This window comes from Capricornis sumatraensis, chromosome 16 (genome assembly GCF_032405125.1).
Source record: "Capricornis sumatraensis isolate serow.1 chromosome 16, serow.2, whole genome shotgun sequence".
Taxonomy (NCBI): Eukaryota; Metazoa; Chordata; class Mammalia; order Artiodactyla; family Bovidae; genus Capricornis; species Capricornis sumatraensis.
The window spans coordinates 65,980,882-66,007,477 of NC_091084.1; the positions used below are offsets into that span (position 1 = coordinate 65,980,882).

The 26,596-nt window shown below is 39.8% G+C and overlaps 1 protein-coding gene across 2 annotated transcripts; it reads right to left on the bottom strand.

Moving 5' to 3' along the window:
* Window positions 1–1,205: 1,205 nt before the first annotated feature.
* On the bottom strand, window positions 1,206–26,386 carry APIP (APAF1 interacting protein). Of its 2 annotated transcripts, none has more exons than XM_068989206.1 (7): window positions 26,265–26,386; window positions 14,120–14,220; window positions 8,374–8,422; window positions 6,880–6,997; window positions 5,070–5,202; window positions 2,233–2,400; window positions 1,206–1,602 (listed from the first exon to the last, which is right to left on the bottom strand). In XM_068989206.1, the coding sequence occupies exons 1-7, from the start codon at window positions 26,319–26,321 to the stop codon at window positions 1,503–1,505; spliced, it is 726 nt and encodes a 241-aa protein (XP_068845307.1). In that variant the 5' UTR covers window positions 26,322–26,386; the 3' UTR covers window positions 1,206–1,502. The 2 variants fall into 2 exon arrangements, with proteins under 2 accessions (XP_068845307.1, XP_068845306.1); XM_068989205.1 differs by having other exon boundaries at window positions 5,070–5,205.
* Between the last annotated feature and the right edge of the window lie 210 nt (window positions 26,387–26,596).

The following is a 26,596-nucleotide window of genomic DNA, read 5'->3' on the forward strand; positions in this document are numbered from 1 at the left end:
GGGGTCGCGAAAGAGTTGAATACGACTCAGCAACTAAACTAGCACCAGGGAATTAGAGGTTTGTTTGGCAGCAACAAGTGCCCGCCTGAGAGGTGTGGTCAAAAATCTGCAGTGAGATCAGTCAACATACTTGTGCACATCTTCCCATCAGGCCTTGCTGCTTGGGTACAGGTGCCAAGAAAGTGGGTCTCAAAGACCGAGGGCTGACAGGTAGGACGGAGGGGACAAGACACACAGGTTAGGGTGTGTCCAATAATGTGGTGCAAAACGCCATCATCTATGCTTCATAAGGAAGGAAGCGAGGATAAGAAAGGAGTCACGGACACTGATAAATGGTAGGGGAAAGGGACTGGAAGTCTAGATGAGGCTAAAGACTTGCTGGAGAGAAAGGACTGGGGTAAATGAATTCGAATGGTTGAAGATGATCAACTGAGGGGCTGGAGGATGAGATGATGATTTTGGAGATGGTGCATTATTTTCTCTCCCAGTTCAATAATAGTATTAACCAAATAAAACCTTATGATCAAGATGCTGCTGCTTTTGGCTACATTAAAAAAAGCATTTTCTGATTACATCTCTGTGTTGGTCATGGTTTATCTCATCAGGAGAGTTTGAGTATACTTGATTTGAACTTTACAACTGATCCCACTATAACATGACTGCTCTACCTCACAATACAGGGAAATCTGTACAGCATAAAGAGGAAATCTATAAAATTGACTCAACATTAGCATTGAGTGGCACATCTGTCTTAACTTTTCAAGCAAATTTATGTTACCAATATTAAAATAAGAAAATGCTCATTCTATAATTTAGTGGAAATTTTCCAATGGGTTCTATAATCACCAACAACTTTGAAGAGTAATAGGAATTTTCTGGGAGTATATACAAAAAAAGATTAATTCAAAGGGAAATATGTTGCCATTAGGGGTTTAGAAATAAACATAAAAAACATTCATGGGATTCTTGTGTGGTTCAGATTCCTTGCTTCCACTCTAGGAAGCGAGGATTCGATCCATGGATTTGATCCCTGAACTAGGACCCCATATGCAGGATAGCATAGCCAAAAAACCCAAAACACATTCATTATAAAATTTTTATTCCATTGCATTGTCATTTAAGATTATAAGAATACAAGCAAATATCACCCAGTGTCAGAAGATCTGCATTGTTTAGTGACAAATCAATATCTTCATGGACATTTTCAATTCATTTAGAAAAGGTCATGTCATTTATGTAATAATTAAGATAAGCTTTATCTCTCTATGGCTCAGATGATAAAGCGTCTGTCTACAATGCGGGAGACCTGGGTTCGATCCCTGGGTTGGGAAGATCCCCTGGAGAAGGAAATGGCAATCCACTCCAGTACTATTGCCTGGAAAATCCCATGGACAGAGGAGCTTCATAGGCTACAGTCCATGGGGTCGCAAAGAGTCGGACACAACTGAGCGACTTCACTTTCCTCTTTCCTTTATCTCTCTATACAGTAAATTTCCATTTACTTATACAATTCCATTTTCTCCAGCGGGAAGCTGTGCTGGGTCCAGCCCTACTTGCTTCATTGATACAGCAACATCAAACAAATAGTCATAACACTCACACCTGTTTAAAAAAATAAAAAGCAAAAAGCATTAAAAGCGTTTAGTCAGAGTTCTCCACTTCTAATAATCACATTTTTCCTCTGCATCACATGAACCCTGTTCCTAGTAATTTCACCCCCCTCAATTCTATGCAAAGGGTTTCTTATTTTGTCTCTAACATTATTAAAAAAAGGAATCACACCGTATCATGCCACCATACCATACACTTCTCAGGAAATAAAAGAGTTTAAAATATACTACTTACCTAAATTTAAATTTTTTATTATGTGCCATTTTCGTAAATAAATGTAGCAAATCATCCTAGCCCTCAACTGAGAGAACAAGAGCTGTTGCTCCTTCTTTATATCAGAGGGCACAGTAACTTGCCAAAAACCAGGAGGCCTGAAAATTATGTCTTAACAAAAGAATATATAATACAAAGAAAATGTCTAGAAATAATAATGATAAACTGTGAAGTTGGTTTAAAGTCAGATTAAACCAATTTGACCAGTGACACACCAAAAAAAGTCATACCAGTAAAAGAAGACCTGAAAGCTAATGCAGTCCGGTCTACTCTTTCACAGGAGCAGAGCCAGGGGTAGTCCTCCAACTAAAGGGTGACTGGCCCTGACGTTCCTTGGTTTACACTTACATGGTTTTAGCCTTCTCCCATGTCTCGCCCCAGACGTAGACTCCATGCCGTCTGACTAGCACTGCACAGGAGTCTGGGTAATCATTCATTGCCCGAGCCATGCGCTCTTTGAGGTCTTTCTCCTCAGGTGTGTTTTCAATAATAGGTACTACTAACATATCATCGTATCTGTAAGACAAAACATGCTCCTTTTTAAAACAAACGTATTCATATATAAAACTGGTCACTTTTTCAAATAATAAGCTAGACATTCTCTTTACATCCGAGAAGCCACTCCAAATTATGAACAAGATGTTGCATGTCAGTCTGTGTATCCTGCATGAACAACTATATCAAAAGACGCCTTGGGAATCTGGCAGGCATTGTTCTAATCTTAAGTAGAAGTGGCAGAAATTTGTACAGGACACCAAAACCTAACAAAGAAATAATCAAGATCATACAAGTATTTCCATGAAGCACAGAGAATCATAGTGTTTTGAACACAGGAAGGATTAACAACTGAACTACTTAAAGCAGGAATTTCCCAACAGTTCGCAACCATTTTATTCTATCTCTGCAGGACCTGAAAGTGTCTTGGATAGGCAAATAAATACATGTGTGGTTTATGGTCCTGGGATAGCAAAAACCTTTTGAGTGAACCATTAAGGGTATGATAACATTTTTAGAACGTTCTCACATCTGTGATGTTAGAACTTATTTTTACCTTATTTTTACTAAGTACATGTGATGAAATCAAAATACGCATTTTTCATTTTTTGTTTCTGTAATAATACTCAAGAAGTAATTTGTCACTGGTAAAGTTACCACTATTTCTGAGGTCATTTACAACCAATCAAAACTCCGACATATTTTCCTTGTAACATGAACTTCTCTTGCCTTGTTAATGTATCATCTGCTTTTTCACCTCCTTTGTAATGGCTACAGTTAACCAAAATAAGTTCTATCAATAAACTATCAGAAATTACTACTTTAGGGAAGGTACAGAATAAATAGCAGTCATGTGATAAAGAACTTGGCCAATCATTACCATTAACTGAACGAGGTTGCCCATTATTTCACTTAAGTAAAACAGAGGTAATTATAAAATATCCTTAAACATGGAAGGAAAAATTGCTAGTCCCAAGTCTTTCCTAGTATTGGCCATGAAAACCACAAACTTATATTTTTCTCTACCATACACCAAACAGTCAGAAATAGCTCCAGGTGCAAAATAATTCCACAGTAAAAGAAGACCTGAAAGCTAATCCAGTCCGATCTCCTCCTTTTACAGGAGCAGAGCCAGGGGTAGTCCTCCAACTAAACAGCGTTCTTTTCACCCTTCCACAGGCATTTGCCTTCAAAAGGGAGGACAGTTACATTTAACATGGTTACCTCACCAATAAGAATTAGGCATTTGAAAGTTATCATTATTTTTAAGATGCACTTAAAATTTTTAAAAAGTAGAGTAGAAAATGTAAAAACTCCATCCTTTTTCCGACTTCATCCACCTTTTTTTGCCCCTTCTTTTGACTGGATACTTAGGATTCTACCCAAAACCTGATTAAGTACCACTGCCCAGGAGCTGTGATAATGACCCTGTTACTGATTTCCCAGCCAGCCAGGCTCAAACAGAACTGCAAAAACATCTCAAAAAACTTTGTACTCTTTAAGTTCTGAAACATTCAACATAATATATAAAAAGTATATACACTGTGATGCATAACAAATGGCATCTTTGCATTCACGTCATTCTTTTTTCCACAAATTCCAAAGACTTTCTGCTGGGCTTTGCTCCTAAGCCTACCGTTTCACATGTTCTTCTGACCTATTTTTATTTCTTCACTGAAGCAATCAAATGCCGATGAAATTGGTAACACACAAATGCCTCACCTTCAAGACCCAGACGTGGAAAAGGTAGTACGCGGCTATGCTTTACTATGTACACTTTCATAATTTAAATATTTAACTTCTGTAAGTAGGTGTTTCTCAGTGCTGAGGAATGCTTTAGGCACACAATAAATATTAAGTAAAATCAAGTCAAATGAACTTCTCAGCACACTAGTTTAAACACGTACTGTCTATTACGTGCAGTAACAGTAACATACTGGCGTAAGAACACTTAAGTGAAACTGGCACCCTTTTCTTCTCAACAAGCCAAAGTGGATTCAGCCCCTTTAGGAAATTAAGAAGGGTGAAGGTTCAGGAACAAGAATGCCCAAACATTTAGATGAAATGCTGAGCCTGTCCCTGAGTCCCAGGAACATATTTCTTTGTGTCACTATATTCTAGATTGGTGAATAATGGCCACATTTTTGTGGGCTGGTAGATTTAGCTGATTTTGTCTGAAGGGCCTCTGTTCTATATTATCTATGCCCCTTTCCACACTGAAAAATATAAGCATATAGAGATCTACATTAAAATAATTATAAAATTTTTTTAAATGAAAATTTTACAGAAATACTACATGAAATCCAAGCGAAGCATAAACTTTAGTCAGAGCTGAAACTTCCTGAAGACAAAGTGAAGGTGAGGAGCGCTTATTCTCGGGTTGTTTCAATAGAGGAACACAGTCTTTCCATCTCTACAGAAATCTCAGCCCAGTCCTTTTCTTTTCACTCCAACAAACATTTCGTTATTCACGTTGGCAATAATTTACCAAGGCTGGGTTGGGAATGGGGAGAAGGAAGGGAGGCATCTAATTGGTGTCACTGAGAATAGATCTGGAAGTATAATATTAAGTAGGGTAATAACATCATATTAAATACATAAAAATATCAGGATCCCGTTTATCACAAGAAGGAGAAATACTGTTCAAATTATTTAAGCACACAAAAAAAGAGGGGGGGGGGCAGAAATACCTGTAATACCCTCCCGAGGTACATTTCTTTATTCCTTTGATCATCTCTTGATGTGTAATTTTAAACTCCTTTCCTGGGAAGACAAGGGTGGCCATGACAGCGGCTTTAGAATGGGTATGGATCACAGCGCCTGCTTCTGGGGTGCGGTGGGGGGAAGAATACAGTCACATGCTCAGTGAAAAGTAAATTATGCTTTTTAAAGAGTTTATATATATATATACACACACATATACACACATACACACACATATATTTATATATGGTTATAGACTTGTTTTTTTTGGCATCGAATAAAACGTTGGCAGTGGGTAGGAGAGGAGGAAGGGAGGTAGGAAAGAGAAGAGTCAGAAAGAAAAAAGAAGAAACATTAAACTTTATCCAGCAAGTGGACAATGTGCACAATACTTCATATATGCTCAAAAACATGTTTTAGATGGTCTAAAGTACAGCTATTATAATAATAGAGATCATTATCACAATACTATGACCACTCAATTAGGGATTCCTATGTCTCCTTTAAAGATGTTTTCTCTTTATATCATCACAACAACCATCTCTCCCATTTAATGGTCAAGGCTCAGAGACTGTTAAATAACTTATTCACAGTTATTTAACTACACTGTCCAACTCTAACAGTAGCTGAAAACTTGGGATTTGAACCCAGGTCAGTCTGACCCTTGATCAAGATAGGCTTTATGGTGTAGGCCACATCTTGGTGACATAAGGAATGATTGGGATTTTAAGATATAGATGCAATGGGTTTACCTAAAAAAGAATTTGTATACTATAAAACTCAGTAATGGCTATTTTTGCAACTGGAAGTTTATTTAGCTTTTTTTGCTAGGAAAGATTCTCCAGGCTGGCAGAATCTGCTGTTGAAGTTTCATCCTGTCAATAGTAGCTGGTAATGTCTGGGAACAGAACATAGCATGATTATTCACTGTGTACTGATTTCATTCAGGGGCTATACTAAAGCATGGTCTTTATGACTTCATTGCAATGGCTAAGTCAGTACTTCAGTTATACTTTCTTATTTTTACATTGTCCTTTAGGTTCAATCTTTCTAGGTTAGTTTTCTACCACAATTTCTGGGAATTAGTAATAAAATGTTTATTAATAATAAAATGTCATATAGTAAATTTTTCAGAAAAGAGAGGACCACTCCCACTGAAGTGAATAAAAGACCATGATTTTCCCTCCTTTGCAGTTTGATTAATTTCTACTACAAATTTGCAGAGGTATAGCTCTAAACTAAGAGTAGGAATTGGATTGTATATATAATAGTTAGTTGGTTAATCTGACAATCTAGTGGAGTCATACTCATCTACATTGTAATTCTGGCCCCCCCAATACTCACTAGCTGTTTATTTGGGGAAAACCTTCCCACAGCCTCTGTCCTTTCATGTATAAACTGAAGTACTAATGGACCTTCCACAGAGACGATGTGAGGACTAAATCAGTGAACACGTTTATAATTCTTGCACATAGCAGGCATTTAAGAAATATGAATTACAACAATAATTGCCATTATTTAGGGGGGAGTTTTATTGTTTAGCCACTGAGTCATGTCTGACTCTTTTACAGTCCCATGGAGTATAGCCTGCCAGGACTATAGTCCATGGGATTTTCCAGGGAAGAATACTGGAGTGGGTTGCCATTTCCCTCTCCAGGGGATCTTCCCTACCCATGGATTGAACTTGTATCTCCTGCATAAGCAGGAGGATTCTTTATCACTGAGCCAAACAGGAGAGCCCATTTAGGGGAGCCTACTCTGCAAATATTCGTTATGCTGAGCACATTTTCTACCGACCTCTCATTGTGTAAGCATTCATGAAAAGAGGAGTACACTGGCTTTTCTTAAGATTCTTAGATGGTGGAGGTCCGCTTATGTCCTTTTCATTGATGTCACAAACAAACATGTCTTCAGGCTATTTAGAGAAGGAAAAAGAAAAGGTTCATAAATATCAATGAGAAATGTCTTTTTTCTTGTCTATAGTATATACATACAGTGCTAATATATGTGTGCTGCTGCTGCTGCTACTAAGTCGCTTCAGTCATGTCTGACTCTGTGCGACCTCAAAGACGGCAGCCCACCAGGCTCCCCCGTCCCTGGGATTCTCCAGGCAAGAACACTGGAGTGGGTTGCCATTGCCTTCTCCAAGGCATGAAAGTGAAAAGTGAAAGTGAAGTCGCCCAGTCGTGTCCAACTCTTTGCAACCCCATGGACTGCAGCCTACCAAGGCTCCTCCGTCCATGGGATTTTCCAGGAAAGAGTACTGGAGTGGGGTGCCATTGCTTTCTCCATAATATATGTGCAACTCATTTTAAATATTTATATAGTTTCTCACTCAAAAATATATAACCATTTTGAGAAATAAAAAAATGTTTTCTACTAACCAAAATAATCTCAAGAGTTAAAAAAATCCACCTTTAGAATTTGAAGAAAAAAATTGATATGGAAAATTGAATATGCAAGTATAAGGTTATTTCATTAATTTCTCAGTTTTGCCATGTAATTTCACAACTATATTTCAGAGAGACTATATAATCACTATTTTAGGATGGGTATTATAATTTTTTTCATATTTCATAATATAAGAGGAAAAACAGAGAATAAAATTTTCTTATTCCTTGAGAATCTTACCTGGTACTCAGAAATGCTAATCTCGACGAGGCACATTATTTTTTAAGTTCTAAGGAATTATGTAGATCCACAGGTTTCTCCTACTAACACATGCATATTTCTGACTTGTAACTTTCATTTGCCAGGGTTTATTGTAAACTACCATATAAATTCTTTATTAATGAAGCATTATGCCTTAGAGAGAATTAAGTATGTACTTGTTTTAACTCTATTCTGGGTATTATTCTAGCGTTAATACAGAAGGGGTCCTCTCAAAATTTTGAAACAAAGTTTTATAACTTTGGAAGATATTTGCCATTATTAAATATGAGTCAATTTGGTCCATTTGGTCCAATCTGATTAACCTATTAGCCGACAAAGATGGTGTTATAATGCTGCAGTTATAATCATCTTTTATTATGATTTAAGACTGTACTATTCACTTTTGCCCTGTAGAGGCAGAAAGAAAGTTTAGAACACCTGGTGATATGCAGGATCATTACCACCTTAAAAAAATTTAGTAGTTACTTAACAAATGTTTGTTGATTAGTTATTTAAATTATCACAATATAATTTCCCTTCAAAACTAACATTTCTTTTAATATTAATTCCATTTCACAAAACAATAATCAGGTAGAGAAGAGCAGACATTTAGGTTTAAGAAGGATCCCTTTACCATACCTGTATCCGTTCCTTTTGCACTCCTGAAGGAGCAATGTAGATTTCATTGCTGGTGATACAAAATATAGAAATTGGTATTTATTTAACTCTATTGTTCTGCTTTTGCAAAAAAGAAAAGTGTATCCTTGAAGTCCAATCATTAATCATCTTTATAAATCAAGTCATACAAATAGCAGCTTTATTCAATTAATGGAACAGGTTGTAGAGAAAGAACAGCAAGAAAGAACAGCAAGCTACTTTAATGTCTTTATAATGCTGGTGACACAGTGAAATGTTGATAGTTCCTTCTGTCTTCTACATTTTCATATAAAGTTCTTTATTTCTTTTTATGGTGCAAAATTAATGGTAACCAGACTTTCATCTAGTTAGGATAAATACAAATCTGAAAACACAAGTCGTTAGCATCTTTAAGCGTCAATAAGCAGAGTTGATCTTGCTAGACATGGAACACAGTAATTCTAAAATCCAATCAGAGGAAAACATGCTCACTCAAAGTCTTGCAAGGAATCGGGTTTCATTTTGTTTGAAATGCTCTTATTACAAAACATGAAGTTCAGAGACCTCTGCTGGATGGCTGGTTAAATTACAGCTTTAACTCTGGGCTACTTTTTTGGGTGGAACAGTATGCTTCCTAGTTGAAAAACACTTCTATCTCGTGAAAATACATGGTAACAAAGCTAAAAAATTGCAGAAAGTTAAAAATGTAAAAGGCATGGTTACATCTGGAGATCTCTGTTATACAACACCTGTGCTAAGGGAGGATGCTACAGCATTACCACAAGGTGCTTTCAAATTTGATTTGGAAATTAATTTCAAAATCTCTAAATTCTCTCCACCCTCAACAAAGATCCTCTGGCTCATGTGTCAGTTTCAGTTGCTGCCAGAGGGTGTTGAAGAGCTGCCACATAATGCAAATGAAGGAAATATCAGCACCTGCATGCTCTAGCTTCCGCCACTGAGGCATGGACTAGGGGCACTAAATCAATATTAACTGTTTCTGAAGGAGACGCCCAGGGCTTCCTAGGTGACGCTAGTGGTAAACAACCTGCCTGCCAATGCAGGAGATGTATGAGACATGGGTTCAACCCCTGGGTAGGGAAGATCCCCTGGAGGAGGGCATGGCAACCCACTCCAGTATTCTTACCTACAGAATCGCATGGAGAGAGGAGCCTGGCGGGCTACAGCCCACAGGGTTGCAAAGGATCGGACAGGACTGAAGCAACTTAGCATGAACACACAAAAGAGACTCACAGACTTAAGAGAATGAACTTATGGTTGCTGGGGGTAAGGATGAGGGAAAGGATAGTTAGAGAGTTTGGACATGTACACACTACTGTATTTGAAATGGATAACCGACAAGAACCTACTGTATAGCACATGGATCTCTGCTCAACGCTATGTGGCAGCCTGGAGGGGAGGGGAGTTTGAAGGAGAATGGATACATGTATACTTATGGATGAGCCTATCTGCTGTCCACCTGAAACTATTACAACATTGTCAATTGGCTATACTCCAATATAAAATAGAGTTAAAAAAATATCAACCCTTTCCCACAGAAAATGAGGATGACTGGCTATATTGCATCAAGCTGCCAAAGTAGGGGTTACAAATAAACCTATAGACTTAGAATTGACAAAATGTAAGGAAGTTGCTTTAAGGTCTACTCATAAATTAAGGTCTAGAAAATAAATGCTGGATATGAAAGTGAAAGTGTTAGTTGATCAGTCGTGTCCGACTCTTTGTGATCCCACAAAACCGTAGCCCACCAGGCTCCTCTGTCCATGTAATTCTCCAGACAAGAATACTGGAGTGGGTAGCCATTCCCTTCTCCAGGGGACTCTTCTCAACCCAGGGATCAAATCCAGGTCTTTAGCATTGCAGGCTAACTCTTTACTATCTGAGTCACCAGGGAAGCCCAAAACGCCTGATAAAGGGAGTGAAATCCAAAGCACAGTAAGCTTTGTTCAAGCATTCATTTTCACAAAGTAGTCACTGCTTTAGAACTTTGTTGCCTAAGAAAATCATAGAGTGGCACTCCTCTGGAACCAGTGGCAATGCACAGGGATCGTACTGTCAAAAAGGACCCCTTATAAATACCAGAGATCCAAATCTTTTGTCCTCATGTAACATGAAGAACATGAAAGAGACTCTGGAATCATGTGTGGTACATAGTCTAATCACCTCTGCTGGTAAGTGGACTTGTAGGTCTTCTCATGCGGGAAGATATTTATGCAGCCCTGGGAAAAGACCCAGATAAAGTTCCCAACAGTCTGCTGTAAATAAGCCCTCAGTAGTGAAATGGTAACCCACTCCAGTGTTCTTGCCTGGAGAATCCTAGGGACGGGGGAGCCTGGTGAGCTGCTGTCTATGGGGTCGCTAGGAGTCGGACACGACTGAAGTGACTTAGCAGCAGCAGCAGCAGCAGTGAAAGCATGGAATCCTAACCACTGGACCGCCAGGGAATTCCCTGGTATGCTAAATCTGTTTTTATTACTACTTTTGTAAAATAGAAATCAGTTTAGATTTTGGTCAATTTTGATTAAACGATTAGCTAATAGATTTTAGAAAAAAATATATTTACACCTACAAGGAAGGAGATATCTGGATAAAAATACAGAGATGATAGAGCTTTTATTTTGGGAAGGACAAATGCTAAAGACTAAAAGTAAAGTATTTCTTGGGACTGTAAGCCACAAACAGAAAACATGTTGAGTTTCCAGGTACTACGTTTGGGAATTTATTTTCTCCACACTCTCTGCTCTTTCACTCTGTGGTGAGCAGGGGGACAAACCGCAAGGGTTCATAATGCATGTACATGTACTGCTTCTACTCGTATTTACTTAAAAAAATCCTTTAAATCTTACTATGCTTCAATTATCTTGTCTACAATATGGGACAATTAATTTTAATTTTAGTATCATACAACAGGATTAGTGTTTCTGACACATAAAAACATCATGCTGTGAAAATAGGAAATGTTAAATGTGAAAGGCAGGAGCCCAACCTAAACACAACGGCTGCTAAGTATCCTGGAATAGCCGTGACTATTGTTATTTTCTTGGTCCTCCATTTCTTCCTTCTGATTTAACACTCCTGTGTCTTTAGCTGTCTTCTCTTGTTTGGTACCACACGTCAGGAGCATATAAATTGGACTGATAGCAGCCAAACCTTGGAAATGTAAATAATTTCATTTTCTCCAAAGGCTTACGGCCACACTTACTGTGGAAACATAATCTATTGGGTTTGTCCTTCATGCCAAATATATCTGCTCTGAAGCATCAGAAAAAAACTTTCATTAACATGAGAATATTAATACCATTGATAAAATTATTGATATGGGTCTACAAAGTCTTTTAAATATTAGGGAGAAAATTCAACATTTTACTACAAATTACCCATTTTACTCTATGAAGCACAAATTTAGTAAGATCCCAAATGCAGTGACATACAATCGTGGCTGTTTTCACCTGTGACCTCTAGGCGGCGCTCCTCACCAATTAAGAATCTAATAACAGACATTTTACAAATACAATGCAACGTCCCCACAAATTGACTGTAATGCTACAAAGTCAATTAATTTTAAAATGTGCCCCTCAGGGCTTTAGCATAACCATACACAATTTTAGAGAATGGTTCTACATTTTAATTACAGTCTCTTATATCTTTATGATGAAAATATTTCTTCCTGAGATCTGCAATGGCCCCTTGCTTACATTCTATTTTTAATTTTGCTATTTTTTTTTAAAAGAGCCAATTGGAAAAAGTTATTTTAATTCAGTTAGGTAGAAAGCTCTGTTTCTTACATATGTATGTGTGTGTACGTGTTGTGTCTGACTCTTTGTGACCCCATGGACTGTAGCCCACCAAGCTCCTCTGTCCATGAAATTTTCCAGGAAAGAATACTGGAATGGGTTGCCATTTCCTATTAGTGGGGATCTTCCTGATCCAGGGATCTAACCCATATCTACTGTGTCTCCTGAATTGGCAGGCGGATTTTTTTTTTTACCACTGCACTGCCTCTTTGTGTGTGTGCACTTAGTCACGTCCACCTCTTTGTGGCCCCATGGACTGTAGGCTGCCAGGCTCCTCTGTCCATGGAATTTGTGGAATGCAATCTGCCAGGCTCTTCTGTCTATGGAATCTTCAGGCAAGAAATACTGGAGTGGGTTGCCATTTCCTACTCCAGGGGATCTTCTCGACCCAGGGATCGAACCTGAGTCTCATGCATTGGCAAGTGGATTCTTCACCACTGTGCCCACCTGGGAAGCCCTTATTCATACATGCACAAACTAGTATTTCTGACAATGCAATTAAAAAGCAGGTTACTAAAGGCAAGGTTTAGAATATGATTTATTATAAATAATACAGCTCAAAAACAAAATTACTAGGACTCAACTCCTAAATGAAAAAATGAAACAATTATAATAACAACAGATGTTGTTCTAGGACGTTGTTGTGAACAGGTCAACTTGAAAGTTTTGGCAAAATACTCTGAAAACCTGTGAAATACCGATTGACACATTAGCACTGGGTTGATGGTAGGAGGACCCATGTAATGGAGGTACCACGTACTACGTGGAACAGGACCTTTGCAGACCAAGAGCCTCCCTACATATGAACTCTGACAGCTGTTGAGTAAGGCCTCTCCTGCCATTTCCCACAGTTTAATTATATTTTATGAGTTTCTTGGTAATTTGAAGCAGATGAAGTTTCAATGGCATCATCTTGTGGGATGCCACAAAGTCCCTTTAGTCCAAAATGTTCTGATTATAGAAATTCCCCTGGTGGTTCAGTGATTAGGAAGGCATGCTTCCAACGCAAGGGGCCAGACTTCAATTCCTAGTTGGGGAACTAAGATAATTGCATGTTGTGAAGCCAAAAAAAAAAAAAAAAGAAAGTTTACTGATTACATTTTACATTCCATTCTTTTCCAAACAATGCAGCCTCCTTGGAGGTGTTACTCTATATATTCAATATCATATAAATATTGTAGTAGTCCAATTTTGTTAAAGAAAGTGAATTAGGATAAAGAAATAAATCAAGTTACTCAATTTAATATTCAGCCTCCAGACAATTAATATTCCTAAAACATTTCAGGAGGAAAAATATTAATCCTGTCCCAGAAACAATTAAGGGAATGAGATTCTACAACCTTTATTTTCATTGTAAGTAAGTTACTTATTTTTTCATCCTCTTAAAGGAATGACACTGAATAAATCTAATGAACAATTAAATACTATTTATTCCTTCTACTTCAAGTCAAATACCTCTTTGTTTTGTCCTGTGAGCACCATGGACCCGCAGGTATTAAGTCCATTAATAACGATACATGTAGTTGGAAAGGCATATTGCTATTTTTTACTCAAAATGTAATTTTTAGGATTTTTGGATGGTTAACAATCTGTATCTAAGTGACTCTGAAATATGTATCTGAACCTTTGTAACAAATCCTGTCTACCCAGAAGGGATCCTTTATAGTTCCAGACACGAACATATCCAGCAGCATGTTAGTTAACTTTGGTACTCCAAACACTGGGACCAAATTATCTGGATTACAAATTGTGGTTCTTAAGTCCACAGGTATTTATTATATATGCAACATCTAGAGAACACTTACTCCATTCAGTTATGCAAACACCTATTTCTCTATTTAGAAACTGAGAAACTGATCATCAGCTGTTCTTTGACATAATACATGTTAGGCTCTTGGTGGTCTACTTATATGGAGAATCAGCCAGAAACTTACCCATGCTTCAAGCTAATTCCTCCTCCAGTCCCAGTGACCCAGCCCAAATGGTAGAACTGCTTGCAAAGCTCTGGGATCAGGTATCTTGGATGTTCCTTGTCCTTAAAAAGAAGATAATGATTTCTAAATAGACATTATTTTATCAAGTAACTATTATAGTAAGTTACTTGATATCTTACTATAATATATATAATATATACTTACATACTTACTATAGTATATACTATATAATATATACTTACTATAATATATACTGCTGCTGCTACTGCTAAGTCACTTCAGTCGTGTCTGACTTTGTGCAACCCCATATCTGGCAGCCCACCAGGCTCCCCCATCCCTGGGATTCTCCAGGCAAGAACACGGGAGTGGGATGCCATTTCCTTCTCCAATGCATTAAAGGGAAAAGTGAAAGTGAAGTCGCTCAGTCGTGTCTGACTCTTAGCGAACCCATGGACTGCAGCCCACCAGGCTCATCTGTCCATGGGATTTTCCAGGCAAGAGTACCGGAGTGGGGTGCCATTGCCTTCTCTGATAATATATACTAGATATCTCTAGTAAAAAAAACAATTTAAGGAAGTTTAAGAAAATCTACCATAGAGAGGATACTGTGAGAGAGAAAATTATTACAAAATATACTTTGTTTTTAATGTTTGGAAAGTGGATCTGCCATATTGTTTGGCCACCTAGAATCATTCAGTTAAGGGCCACATAGTCCAATACTATGGAACAAGTTATAACAATGAGGTGGGGAAATACCATATTATATTGCAAAGTGTCTTACTGAAATGGTTGAAGTAAAATAAAATCTAGTGCTGAAAGAGGCACACTTCAGTCTACCCAGAAGATTTCTTTAAACAAAACATCGTATTTAAAACACCTCATTAAGGCATGATGTACATGATATATACTATGATAGTTATTTTTTCATCTTCTCTGTCTTGGTTCAATCTTTTTTTTTTCCTAAAAAAAAATGTCCTTTTTCCATAGTAATTATACTGTTTTCTATTATTACAAAATCCATGTATACTCATTATGGAATATAAGTCAAGAAAATGACATAAAAAGCACACAGAAGCAATCATAATTAATATTTTCTAGGCCCCATTCTATGAAGATATTTGGGATAACATCTTACTGTTTAAGATGTTATAGAAGTAATATATGAGATATAATTGACATATAACATTATGCTTCAGATGTACAACATGATGATCCCACATTTATACAGCTGGTGAAATTATCAGTACAATAAATCTAGCTGAAATAAAAGCCCCACTTTTATATATGTCTGGTGATTATTTGTTTAGAAAAAGAAAATAAAGCATTTCCCCCCTTTTGGTAAAGCTAAAATGCATGCAAACAAAAACAATAATAAAGAAATACCATGAATTCCATTTTGGCAGTAATGATTTACAACCCTTACCTTGAAAACAACTAAAACAGCTGAATTATTTTAAAAAACATTTCAAAATATATTGCTTAGCTGGCTGGAAAATAAGGTTTCACAGGGGCCACTGAAGAAAAGAGTGAGTCTACCTGGGAGGGAAGTGAGCTCCTATAACTTCCTTGAAAGCATCTGCAAAACTCTGGTGACCTAAGTGCTTCAATTTTGATAGCTATGCAAGTCACTAGAAGCACAAGATAAAACCTCAGGTATGCTCCAAACGGGGCATCCAATAAAAAATCCCAGCATACACATGGGACCCCAAGGGACTATACTCTCCAGATTAAAGTGAACAAGAAATAGACGCACTGTGCAGCAAAGCACAGTTAGCATATCTGCCTATAGAAATCTCAGCACTGGGAAAAGGGGAAAGAACATCTTTGAGTCCAAAGAGGGGTTATTATTGAACAGACTACATTTTTAGCTACTTATATGGGTATTTGAAATTATGGTATTTTCCCATATTCACTGTTAATATTATACATACTATTTTATTTTAGGTAAGTATTGCTAGTGATAATTTGATGGAGCAGACTTAAGAATATAAAATTAAGGATATGGGAAAGCTGACGTTTTTTAAAGTTCTGATTCAGCACAGGCTTCGGGGTTAATTGCTTACATGACCCGGGGCCTCAGTTTTGTTGTTGTTTAGTTGCTCAGTCATGTCTGGCTCTTTGGTGACCCCATGCACTGTAGCCCACCGGGCTCCTCTGTCCATGGGATTCTCCAGGCAAGAGTACTGGAGTAGGTTGCCATTTCCTTCTCTAGGGGATCGTCCCTACACAGAGATCAAACTGGTGTCTCCTGCATTGGCAGATGGATTTTTTACCACTGAGCCACCAGGGAAGCCCAGGCCTCAGTTTACTCATCCATTAAATGAGAACATGCTGAGGATTAAAATGACATATAATGGATATATCCAATCCCAAAGAAAGACAATGCCAAACACTGTTCAAACTACCACACAATTGCACTCATCTCACATGCTAGCAAAGTAATGTTCAAAATTCTCCAAACCAGGCTTCAACAGTACATGAACCGTAAACTTCCAGATGTTCAAGCTGGATTTAGAAAAGCCAGAGGAACACAAGATCAAATTGCCAACATCTGCTGGATCATAGAAAAAGCAAGGGAGTTCCAGAAAAACATCTACTTCTGCTTTATTGACTACGCCAAAGCCTTTGACTGCATAGAGCACAACAAACTATGGAAAATTCTTAAAGAGATGGAAATACCAGACCACCTGACCTGCCTCTTGAGAAATCTATATGCAGGTCAAGAAGCAACAGCTAGAACTAGACATGGAAGAACAGACTGGTTCCAAAAAGGGAAAGGAGTATATCAAGGCTGTATACTGTCATCCTGCTTATTTAACTTACATGCAGAGTATATCATGCAAAATGCTGGGCTGGGTGAAGCACAAGCTGGATTCAAGACTGCCAGGAGAAATATCAATAACCTCAGATATGCAGATGACACCACCCTTATGGCAGAAAGTGAAGAGGAACTAAAAGCCTCTTGATGAAAGTGAAAGAGGAGAGTGAAAAAGTTGGCTTAAAGCTCAACATTCAAAAAACGAAGATCATGGCATCCAGTCCCATCACTTCATGGCAAATAGATGGGGAAACAATGGAAACAGTGAGAGACTTTATTTTGGGGGGCTCCAAAATCACTGCAGATGGTGACTGCAGCCATGAAAGTAACAGACACTTGGTCCTTGCAAGAAAAGTTATGACCAACCTAGACAGCATATTAAAAAGCTGAGACATTACTTTGCCAACAAAGGTCCATCTGGTCAAAACTGAAAGAGTCAATTCCTAGGCAGATTGATAAGATCCAGGGGTCCTCAAGGAGAGAGGGGTCTGGAATTCTCAAGGAGAAGGAAAGGACAAACTTTGTGGGTTTTTTTTTCCCCCTCTACATTCCTTAGTCACATAAAAAAAATTTTTTTCTTTAAGCCGGGAACTGATGACTTCACAACTCAGTTTAAACTCTGTCAGTTCAGTTCATTCGCTCAGTCGTGTCCAACTCTTTGCGACCCCATGAATTGCAGCACGCCAGGCCTCCCTGTTCACCAACTCCTGGAGTTCTAGGAGTTCTCTGTACTAGGGATTATATAACCACAATGTATCCTGCTTGAGGACAGTTTCTCCTTCCTGAAAACCTTCTGGCTAATCCTGTTATCTTAAAATGTAAATTACGGAAGTGGGTCTAGTAAGATCTTTATAACCTTGAGACATTCTTTTGATTTATAAAAGTTATGACCAACCTAGATAGCATATTCAAAAGCAGAGATATTACTTTGCCGCCTAAGGTCCATCTAGTCAAGGCTATGGTTTTTCCAGTAGTCATGTATGGATGTGAGAGTTGGACTGTGAAAAAGGCTGAGCACTGAAGAATTGATGCTTTTGAAGTGTGGTGTTGGAGAAGACTCTTGAGAGTCCCTTGGACTGCAAGGAGATCCAACCAGTCCATTCTGAAGGAGATCAGCCCTGGGATTTCTTTGGAAGAAATGATGCTAAAGCTGAAACTCCAGTACTTTGGCCACCTCATGCGAAGAGTTGACTCATTGGAAAAAGACTTTGATGCTGGGAGGGATTGGGGCCAGGAGGAGAAGGGGACGACTGAGGATGAGATGGCTGGATGGCATCACTGACTTGATGAACATCAATCTGAGTGAACTCCAGAAGTTGGTGATGGACAGGGAGGCCTGGCATGGTGCGATTCATGGGGTCGCAAAGAGTTGGACACAACTGAGCGACTGAACTGAAATGAACAACTCATCAAAGTATATAATTCCCTCACTAACACTAACAAGGGGGGCACTCTCTGTCCCCCTTCTGATGTCTATGTCAGAAGCTTTCTTGGACCCTTTTCTTACTTTAATAAAACTCTGCTACACAAAAGCTCTTGAGTGATCAAGCCTGGTCCCTAGTCCCGAAGCTAAATCTTCTTCAGAGATCACAAATCCGATATCATTCACCATAAGCTATCAAAGCTATGGTTTTTCCAGTGGTCATGTGAGAGTTGGACTATAAAGAAAGCTGAACACCAAAGAATTGATGCTTTTGAACTGTGATATTGGAGAAGACTCTTGAGAGTCTCTTGGACTGCAAGGAGATCCAACCAGTCCATCCTAAAGGAAATCAGGCCTGAATATTCATTGGAAGGACTGACGCTGAAGCTGAAACTCCAATACTTTGGCCACCTGATATGGAAAACTGACTCACTGGAAAAAGACCCTGATGCTAGGTAAGATTGAAGGTGTGATGAGAAGGGAATGACAGAGGATGAGATGGTTGGATGTCATCACCAACTCTATGGACGAGTTTGAGTAAACTCCGGGAGTTGGTGATGGACAGGGAGGCCTGGCGTGCTGCAGTCCATGGGGTCACAGTGTCGGACATGATTGACTGAACTGAACTGAACAATGGACACAGCAGGCAGCACAATGTGTGTCACAATGTTCATTTCCTTTCCACTTTAATAAATGAAAAATTTCTGAATTAAAATATTAATAAAGCTATGTTGGTTTTTCTTATTTTTTCCTTTTTAAATCTAGCTAAAATTACTGAAGCCTTGTATAATTTGCTATTTCTTTTTTTAGGAATATAAATGATGTTTTAATTACATATTAAAATACAGCCAATGAGAAGACTCCTGCAGTTTTCAATCTTTAAAACCATCCATTTCCACAGCAAGTTGCAAACATTATAGGAAATAGACTGTTCTTAAGCCCTGCTCCCCACCCCCCACCCCCTTTTCCCTTTTGTCTTTCCAGTACTGAGGTATCAGAACCATTAGCCAGCTTTCTGCTACAGGAGTAACAATGATAAGGCCGCTGTTGTTAGTAAGGTTTCATTCAAATCCACAAAATTACAATTTCAAAAAAATAATCAGCAGCAGGAACCAAGAGAGGTATATTTACTAAATATGCAGTCATTTAAGTTGCCCAGAATGGTAAGAAAAGTAAAAACCAGAATACATATTTTAATAAGAATTGATAAGAAAGAAAAGATTTAGTTAGTATTTAGCTTTCCCCTGAATGTCAATAGTATCTTGTTTGTTATTGTCTGATTTTTCACTTAGAATAAGGGTTCTGAAAGATATATCTAAAGGTAGGTTGCAATCAACTTCTTTTAGTAGAGGTTCCATACAGTTAGGGGGCAACATTTAACAGTATTTTATATATATATATATATATATATATATATACACACACACACACATTTTAAATTATTTAATTGGAGGCTAATGATTTTACAATATTGTGGTGGTTTTTGCCATACTGTATGAATCAACCATGGGTGTACATGTGTCCCTCCGTCCTAAACTCCCCTCTCACCTCCCTCCCAACCCCACCCATCTGGGTTGTTTTGTATATATTAAAAACTAAGGCCTGAATAGTTTTTGAATCAATATTTCATTTCCCCAATTTTTCAATCTATTTATTGTTGTGACCCAAGAACGAAAGAGCAGATAAAACCATCAAGGGGCTTGGAATGCAGGAACAGAAAAGCCAGACCCTTATCATCCTTCCCTCCCCTGTGTTTTAACTATTAATGGATTTCAGGTCCTCCTGAGCAGTATAGCCTGTCTCCCCGACACCCCATAGGGAGAAGGTATTTGCCTTACTTTTAACCCCACCCAGTATAAGTGCCTAATCCAATCAGCAAATGACCTGCAAGTCCCCTATCCCACTCCTTGTACCCTGGGTATAAAAGTGGACTAAGGACCCTGTTCAACATCGGTTCTCCCTTGAGCTGGCCCGCTGTTCTAAGAGCGTCTCCCACTCTAATAAACTTTATTTAGCCCTCATGCTGTCTCATGTCTGGAAATTCTTTTCCAACCCAAGCCCAGACAATGATGGTTATTTTAAGGAAATCATCCTCGAATGTCACTGAGGTACCTGCTCACAGCCAGCCATGGCTCTAATCTCCTCCACTTTTTCTTTCAATTTAAGCATAATAGAGGCATGTATTTCTCAGGGGTTTTCCTCGGGGGGAGACTCTCTTACAATCATAAAATGAATACCTGTCAAAGGCATTTTAGCCCATCAACTAATGAGGGAATCAAAAAGATGGTAAAACTGTGTGTACAAAAGAGAATTCAAAACACAAATACATGAAATAATCAGGAATCCTGGATTTACAAATAAATAATAAAGAGAAACAGGACAATATCTACTAGAGCAATTAAGCTGAATCTCTATCAGTTCAGTTCAGTCGCTCAGTCGTGTCTGATTCTTTGCGACCTCACTGACTGCAGCACGCCAGGCCTCCCTGTCCATCACCAACTCCTGGAGCTTACTCAAACTCATGTCCATTGAGTTGGTGATGCCATCCAACCATCTCATCCTCTATCATCCCCTTCTTTTCCTGCCTTCAATCTTTCCCAGCATCAGGGTCTTTTCAAATGAGTCAGTTCTTCACATCGTGGCCAAAGTATTGGAGTTTCAACTTCAGCATTAGTCCTTCCAATGAATATTCAGGACTGATTTCCTTCAGCATGGACTGGTTGGATCTCCTTGCAGTCCAAGAGACTCTCAAGAGTCTTCTCCAACACCACAGTTCAGAAACATCAATTCTTCAGTGCTCAGCCTTCTGTATGGTCCAACTCTCACACCCATACATGACTATTGGAAAAAGCATAGCTCTGACCAGATGGAACTTTGTAGGCAAAGTAATGTCTGCTTTTTAATATGCTGTCTAGGTTGGTCATAGCTTTTCTTCCAAGGAGCAAACATCTTTTAATTTATGGGCTGCAGTCACCATCTGCAGTGATTTTGGAGCACAAGAAAATAAAGTCTCTCACTGTTTCCACTGTTTCCCCATCTATTTGCCATGAAGTGATGGGACTGGATGCCATGATCTTCGTTTTCTGAATATTGAGTTTTAAGCCAGCTTTTTCACTCTCCTCTTCACTTTCATCAAGAGGTTCTTTAGTTGCTCTTTGCTTTCTGCCATAAGGGTGGTGTCATCTGCATATCTGAGGTTATTGATATTTCTCCTGGCAATCTTGATTCCAGCTTGTGCTTCATCCAGCCCAGCATTTTGCATGATGTACTCTAAATATAAGTTAAATAAGCAAGGTGACAATATACAGCCTTGATGTACTCCTTTCCCAATTTGGAGCCAGTCCACTGTTTCGTGTCTGGTTCTAACTGTCGCTTCTTAACTTGCATACAGATTTCTCAGGAGGCAGGTAAGGCTGTCTGGTATTTCCATCTCTTGAAGAATTTTCCAGTTTGTTGTGACCCACCCAGTCAAATGCTCTGACATAGTGAATAAAGAAGTAGTAGATGCTTTTCTGAAACTCTCTTGCCTTTTCCATGACCCAACAGATGTTGGCAATTTGATCTCACCTTCCTCTGCCTTTTCTAAACCTGGCTTGAACATCCGGAAGTTATCGGTTCACTTACTGTTTAAGCGTCTCACTGAAGAGATTCACACACTCCTTCTGAAGGCTGGACATTCCCTTGGAGATTTTTGCAAGACTGAAGACCCATTCACTTTACTTCCCCACTGCATCTCCCTCTCCATTCTGCCTTTCAACTTTAGTTCCTCCTGGCTTCTTTTTCTCCAAACTATAAAATTGGGGCATCCAGACCCCAATAAGATGGTTATTTTGAGGTGCAAGCATGCCATCTTCTCAGGCTGCCGGCTCCCAAACTGAAGTCTCTTCCTTGCCTCAACACCTTGTCTCTCAATTCATTGGCCTATTGTGCAGCAAACAGAGTGAGCTTGAACACATTAACACAAGGAGCCTGGCTTTAACTCTGATATCCTCTAGCTGATTGCCCTATGTGAGTCAGTGACTCTTTCTGGGTATTGAGTTCCTTATATTAATAACCTGGATGAGTGATTCCTAGACTTCTGAATTTCAAGACCAATAGCTTTCGTTGCTGTTGTTCTTTAAATTTTAGGGACTGACATAAGATTGCCAAGTTACAACGTTAGTTATATTTAATCATCATCACATTCTTCAAAAAAGAAAGTGCATGTTTAACATAAAAACAGTAGGAAGGATAATGTCAGGATAAAAGGTAGTCCTTTCAATTGAATGCAGTTAATTTTGTAGAATTCACTTTTCCATCATCCTAGCTTTTCTTACTTTATAATAGTGAAGTTACTCAGTTGTGTCCAACTCTTTGTGACCCCATGGACACCAGGCTCTTCCATCCATGGGATTTTCTAGGCAAGAGTACTAGAGTAGGTTGCCATTTCCTTCTCCAAGGGATTTCTCGACCCAGGGATCGAACCCAGGTCTCCCACATTGTAGACAGATGCTTTACCGTCTGAGCCACCAGGGAAGTCCAATATAATAGTAGAGTGTAAAGCTCTCATGGACTCATATTTGGCCAGGATGAAGGTAATTTTTCCTTATTTGGCTTCTTTGCCTACAACTTCTCCATTTCCCTCCAGCTTACCCTTCACTCTATTTTTAGTACTAATACACTACTTTGATCACTTAAACTCCCTTCCTCAAATCATTTAATGCTCAGATACCATGTCCTGGGTCTGTTAATTAAGTCCTTCTGCTTTTTTTGCTCCCATTTAACTTTCAAATATTTTCATTTTTTTACATAAATCTCTCAGTTCTAGTCCACCTACATAGTAATCAACCTCCAGGATGGCCCTTAATGATGACCCCAGTTTCCTGGTTTCCACATCCTGGTGTAAAGTTCCATTCCAAAATTGTATGGGGCTGGTCTGTGTGAAGACCCACTGAGAAGTGACAGTCTGTCACTTCCGATATCAGGTTACTGAAGACTACAGCTTCCATCTTCTCTGCTCTCCTTTGGATCAGCAGCTGCCATGTTATAGGGTATCAGCTATGCAGCAGGCCATACAAGGAAGAACTGAGGCTTGGGCCAATAAAATGGGAGGAACAGAGGCCTGCCAGTAACTTTGTGAGCCCGGAAGCACATCCCGGCTGCAGTCAAGGTTTGAATGCCTGCAGCTCTAGTTGACAGCTTGACTGCCGTCTCATGAGAAACTTTAAGCCAGAACCCTGAGCTAAATTCTCTTGCATTCCTAATTGTCAGAAACTATGTGAGACAATGATTGTGTGTTAAGTTTTGGGATACTTGCTATGCAGCAATAGATGACTCAAGACACATTATCTTGACAGCCAAGAATACATCTTTTTCTCTTTGCACTGTTATTGTTCATGCTGGATCTCCAATTATCCCAACTCTAGCTGTCAAATTCTTGCTTATCAGCCTTCATACCCACTTCCCCTATGATTCCTTCTTTCATCTTCTCAGGCAGAAGTGATCTTTCCTCAAACTCTGTGTCATGGCAACTGCCCTTTGTACCTTTTTTGTGTACCTATTGAATAGCCCTCTCATTCATTCACTTCACAAACCTTTACTGAAGGCTCCATAGAAATAAATAGGAGTAAGATGAAATCCTTCCCCTTGAGGGCTCAAACTCTAGTAAAAGTTGCAAAATCACAAAACAACGTATAAAACAAGATGGTCCAGGGCATTATGCGAGTAGAAGCTACTGCTGGGAGGGAGCAGGAGTTGGGAAAGACCAGAGAGGAAGGGATGCTGAGCTAAGTTTTAATAAAGGATGTGGCGGAGTATGCAGGTATGTGAAGAGGAGAAAGAGTGTTTCAGTCAGAGAGAACTCTTAAGCACCAGCAACCAGAATTAGGTTCTGCAGGATGGAGGCAGGTAGGGATCAAGACTGTAAGGGTCTTTCATGCCATGCACTGGGGTTTGGACTTTATGTTACAGATGGTTGCTAACTGCTGAGTCATTTTAAGTAGAAGATGACTGGATCACATCTTGTTTTTGAAACATTTCTATAGCGGTAATACAGAAGAAAGGCTGAAGGATGACCAAGGTAGCAAAAGACCAGACCAGACCAGAAGGCTGTGCGAAAGTTTCAAAATGAAATTTTAATGTGTGATGGTGGAGATGGATTTGGAAGATAAAGAGTTAAAAAGGATAGGCTTTGGGTAAGAAAACCTGAAAAAAAAGAGGCTTCAAGGAATTCTAAGTTTTCAGTTGGCTGAGTTGCTAAGTGGATAGTGATACCAGCTTTAAGTATTCCTTGCCTGTCTACCACACATGAAGCACTTCTGGGAATTCAGCCCTGAACAAAACACAGTCATTGCATTAATGGAATTTATACCCCAGAGACAGTTTTTTAAAAAGCTATGTTGACTGAAGAAAAAAAAAAAGGCACAACCTCAAAGTTAAGTTTCAGTTCAGTTCAGCGGCTCAGTCGCGTTTGCGACCCCAGGAACCGCAGCACACCAGACCTCCCCATCATCAACTGCCAGTCTACCCAAACCCATGTCCATTGAGTCGGTGATGCCATCCACCAACCATCTCATCCTCTGTCGTCCCCTTCTCCTCCTGCCCTCAATCCTTCTCAGCTTAGCATAAAGTTAAGTTTAACTGGGGGCAAAATGAGGACTATAGGCAGGGAGACAGCCTCTCAGTTCTGAGGAACTGATCCAAAGTGGTGAGAAGGGAGGTCAGTAGATAATTTTAGTGAAGGAGAGTTACATGGAATCAAGCCCACATTTTGGCCAAGGGTTGATGTTAATCACCCGGTTGACGCTAGTCACGCGGCACAGATGTTTCAATTATTTTAGTGCTTTTCTAGATAGGAGAAAAATGCAAGAAACTAATACTTATAAAATGTTCTCTTGAAAACAACTGTCTGACAGCCTGCTCTGCCAGGTTTTCCTACAGTATCTCATTCCTGATCTCTCTCTACTCCTTTCAGGGTGTGTTGAAAGTCAGTAACTCCAGCAGGTATTAATCTAATCTTTGTAGAAGCAGGCAGGGGGCGAGTTTCTAAATGGCAGTGAAATGAGGAATAAACAAACTGTAGTACGTGGGAAGAAGAAAACAAATAAGAGACTTTGCTAATCTGTGTTATGTTACTTATTCACACAAGAATAGTGGTTGCCAAGAATTTCCCAATAAAACCTGCTAGGCTGTGACCCACGTTACTACTTTTTAATTGGGCCCTTCAGCCCCAGGAGAAATAAAGGAGCGAGTTTCGGGGGGGGGGGGGTGCTTTCCCTCTCTGCCTCTTAATTAAGCAAGGCTTCTCACGTTGCAATTGTTTATTCCTCTAGATTTCCTCCGTAACCAAGGCCAAGCCCTTAATTATCACCCTGAGCACGTGGGTGTTCCAGAATAAAAGGTATGCGCAGCCCGAGGGTGGATTTTCCTCTTCTGTTTAAGGAAAAACCCTTTTTAAGATCATTCCATAATCAATCTAATCCGAGGCAGTCAAAGAGCAACTGCGCAGAGTAAAAGTGCTGGCTACAGTCCGAAGACCTGGCTCCGCGGACGTTTTCCCACTGCCTACTGAGCGGCAAACGAAGAGCGCAGGAAAACAGCTGCAGAGGACAGTCCTAGCTCCAGTTCCACTCCAGAGCTTCGAGTTTCCCCGAAGGTCTTTTATGTTAAATGGTTTTGAAAAACACATTAAAGACGCCCAATGCTCCCCCTCAGTTATTTTTCCCTTTTCAACGTTTGGTGCCCAGCCCTCGCCGCCGAAAAATCCCAGCGCTGGAAGCAAAGCTCGCCGAGTAGGCAGGGGCCTCAGGTCCACACGCGGGGAGCAAGGGGCGGCGCACGGTGGTCGCGTCCGGTCCGGCGCAAAGCCCCACCAGGCGGGCGCCTCGCTTCCTGGGAATAGAGGGCACCGGCGGCCCCGCCCCTACCTGCACGCGGCACTGCCGTGAGCAACAGTCTCCCTCTGGAGCGTGAGAGCCAGACATGGCCGGGACTAGCACTACCCGCGCCTGGTAACCTTCGCACGGCTCGAGTGCTCCTGGCGCTTCGCCTGGGCCAACGCAACGAGGCCCGAACTAAAATCAGGCGGCTCTGAGGGCAGCCTGGGGGCGGGGCGGACAAGATGAAAGGCGGGTCTTAGAGGGCCTCTCTGACCCAACCGCGCAGCCGCTTGGTTGGGAGGCGGGGCCAACCAGGTTGGAGGAGGGGCTAGAACTCGACTCAGAGGCGCGCAGGCCTCTAGGGGGGCGTGTCCCCGGGT